The sequence below is a fragment of the Mycetomoellerius zeteki genome, unplaced genomic scaffold (assembly GCF_001594055.1).
Source record: "Mycetomoellerius zeteki isolate Tzet28-1 unplaced genomic scaffold, Tzet1.0 scaffold720, whole genome shotgun sequence".
NCBI lineage: Eukaryota > Metazoa > Arthropoda > Insecta > Hymenoptera > Formicidae > Mycetomoellerius > Mycetomoellerius zeteki.
Genome location: NW_017257743.1, coordinates 9386 through 12254, shown reverse-complemented (window position 1 = coordinate 12254; position 2869 = coordinate 9386). Strand labels below are relative to the sequence as shown.

Below are 2869 nucleotides of genomic sequence, written 5' to 3'. Positions count from 1 at the left end.
GGAATGAATACTGGAATGTGAGTTCCAGGAGGTTGTCCTATGGCAGCTCGGATTTCTTCAGGACCGAAATAGTCAGGGCCGATGGTGTAGGTGCCCTGCGGGAGAGGATCGGTGGTGCGATCGAAACGGTTAATCACCGAGTCGAAGGTGTCACCAGGATAGATAGCAAATCGGTTGCGCTGGGGGAGAGGAGGTGGAAATTCTTCCAGAATTTCCACGCTTGATGTGGAATCAATAGGTGATGGTGGACGAAGTGACACTGGAGCGGAGTGGAGAGGGAAGTCGGGAGTGTGTGTTGAAATGTCGGGAAGTAAGTGCTCCGTCAATGCGTCTGACAACGCGGGTGACGGAGATCGCAGGGAAGGAGGGGAAGGTAGTTTCGCCTTTAGTGTATGATGCGTGGCCGGCGGAGCCGGTGATGGCGAGGGTGGGTGAAGTAACTGTGCTGGCTGTTGTGTAGGTGTAGGTAATAATGTGGGTTGTCGTGCGTCGTCGGTAGATTTTGTTTGATCGTTACAGAACTCCTGGTACGCTAGATCTAGGAGTCTGCGCGTTTCGAGGAAAGCCCGACTTTTTAGCCAACCTCGATGGGGACGGTGGCGCTTTGATCGAGGTTTCACTACGGGGTGATTCGAGTTAAGTTTTGAGGTGTATAATTTGCGAGGAGCGACTTACTGCTTGGTTGTCCGGGCAGACGGGTTGTCTGGATACTTGTTGGTCGGTGATTCGGTTCCCTTGGTCTCGTGGATGGTGATGCTGACCGAATTTGAGCACTGATTCTAGAGTGACTAAGTGAAAATATATTTCTCGAACTCCGACTTTACTCTGACTTTGACTCTGACTTTGACTCTGGCTTTTACTCTAATTCTGACTTTTACTCTGACTTTAACTCTGGCTTTTACTCTAATTCTGACTTTTACTCTGACGCTGCGTCTCGCGATGTCGTGATTTAAATAGTCGTTTTTTAGGTGGTGGTTCCATAGTAGGATGTGTCAAATTGGGAAATTGAGGAATCAGTTTCACAGGATTTTGGTATGATAACAGGCCTTGACTGGTCATTGGGAAATTTCCCTCAAGTTAGCTCCGCCTGCTGTGTCAATTTGATTCGCTCTTATTCTTATTGGTGATAAGGTATCACCTCCCTAAAGGTTTCAGACTCACGATCGCTTATTGGAGAGTTTCGTTTCTGGGGAGGGATGGGTTGTAAGTTACCTATTTCCCTTTTTATCAACATCTGTTTAAGGGAAAAGGTAATCTACTTTTTATCAACATTCCTGGATTTAGTTAATCTTGTTCCTTGGGAAGCAAGAAACGTGAATTATTATTTTGTTGATTTTCCCATCATCGGAAAGTGTCATTATTAGATTTATGACCCTTTCTTAAGCCTATGCGCAAGACTATTATCGTTAGATGTGCGTGATATCGGCGTGGGATGATTCAACATCTTACCTTCCCTCGAGTATCGCGTTCGCGATATGACCTTTATCAAGAATGTTCGATTCTGGATCCGGCTTAGCACCTTGGTGCTAACGGCGCGGTTTGAAAATGATTATTCGGTTTCTTTTTCCACGATATTCGAGAGAAGATTAAAGGCTTGGTTATCGCGGGTTACTAAATTCTGAATAAACATATTTTTCTGCTGGGAAAGTTTCTTCGGATTTATGTTATCGATTGAATTTGTTCGTATCTTACTTTATTGATCGAACGATCGTAAAACGAAGAAATCGTGGAGTACACTGGACGTAACATACTAACCCAAGGATAGTTCCCCAAATTAGAGCACTTAAGACGTATACACTATGCGGATAATTTAACACACAATTTTTACAAATAATATCAAAATCTGTGTCGAAAATAAACCAACTAAAGTATATAACCATTGCAAAATTTTGAAAAATGTATACAATCCATAGTATTGCTATTCGAATTATCCATTTACGCAACCGTTGGTATTCTTTTGTCGCACCGATTGCTTCCATTATATCGTCCACTAAGGAAAGTTCGTGTAAACACATTTCCAATTCCTTTAAAAAATTATATTGATCGATTATATGCAACATAAAAGGCAATTTTATACTTGAAGAAAAATTGTTATTGCAATGTGTATAGGAAATGCGATAGATAAAAGATTTACAAGAAAGATTAGTATTTAAAGCATAAGATTTAAAAATATTACGTTAAAAGCTAATTTGAGAGTGTATAAATACAAAGATTAATTTTACTAAACACATTCTGTTTACAGTAAATAATAATATGAACAAAAAAATTGATCTGTCTTCAAAAACTTTTTATAAAGAACTCCTCACAAATCTTATGAAAAATGAGTTTCAGTCAAATTGCTTTAAATTATATATTCAATTTGTAGTTCGTGACAAGTTAATTAAAATTCTTCACGAGCAAAAAAGTAAGATCTTCAAATTTCTTACTTTTTTTTGCTCTAAAGCGTAATTTACACGGGGCGATTTTTATTAGCTAGAAGCCTCGTTTTGTGACGTCATAACGAATACACTACTAAAAACTTCTTCTAGACGCAGGTTTGTTCTTGTTAGCGTCAAGTCGCGGCGAATACTGCTTTCGACGCTTGTCGCTAGTTTGTCGCTAGCTTGTCGCTAACTTCTTGCGCTTCTTATCGTTGTCGATAAACACTTTGATTATAGCTCTTCCAGAGCGAATTTTTAAGTCGTCAAGGGACCACTCGGCGCTGTAACTTCAAAATTTTAGACGATAAGGGCGATTTACACGGTGCTATTTCTGACGCTTAACGCTGGCTTCTTTGATCGCCAAATTTTCGCTCCTCCTAGAGCGAATTTCTGGCTGATAAAGTCGTCAACGTTAAACCATTTACACGATGCTGCTAACCATTAAAAGT

The 2869-nt window shown here is 40.4% G+C and overlaps 1 protein-coding gene across 1 annotated transcript; it reads right to left on the bottom strand.

Annotated features, from left to right (window-relative positions):
* Nucleotides 1-11: 11 nt before the first annotated feature.
* LOC108729307 (extensin-like) lies at nt 12-1059 on the bottom strand (the record flags this gene model as incomplete). The annotated part of the gene is made up of 3 exons (XM_018458368.1): nt 915-1059; nt 676-756; nt 12-619 (listed from the first exon to the last, which is right to left on the bottom strand). Coding segments are annotated over exons 1-3 (834 nt in total), but the record flags the coding sequence as incomplete, so codon positions are not given.
* Between the last annotated feature and the right edge of the window lie 1810 nt (nt 1060-2869).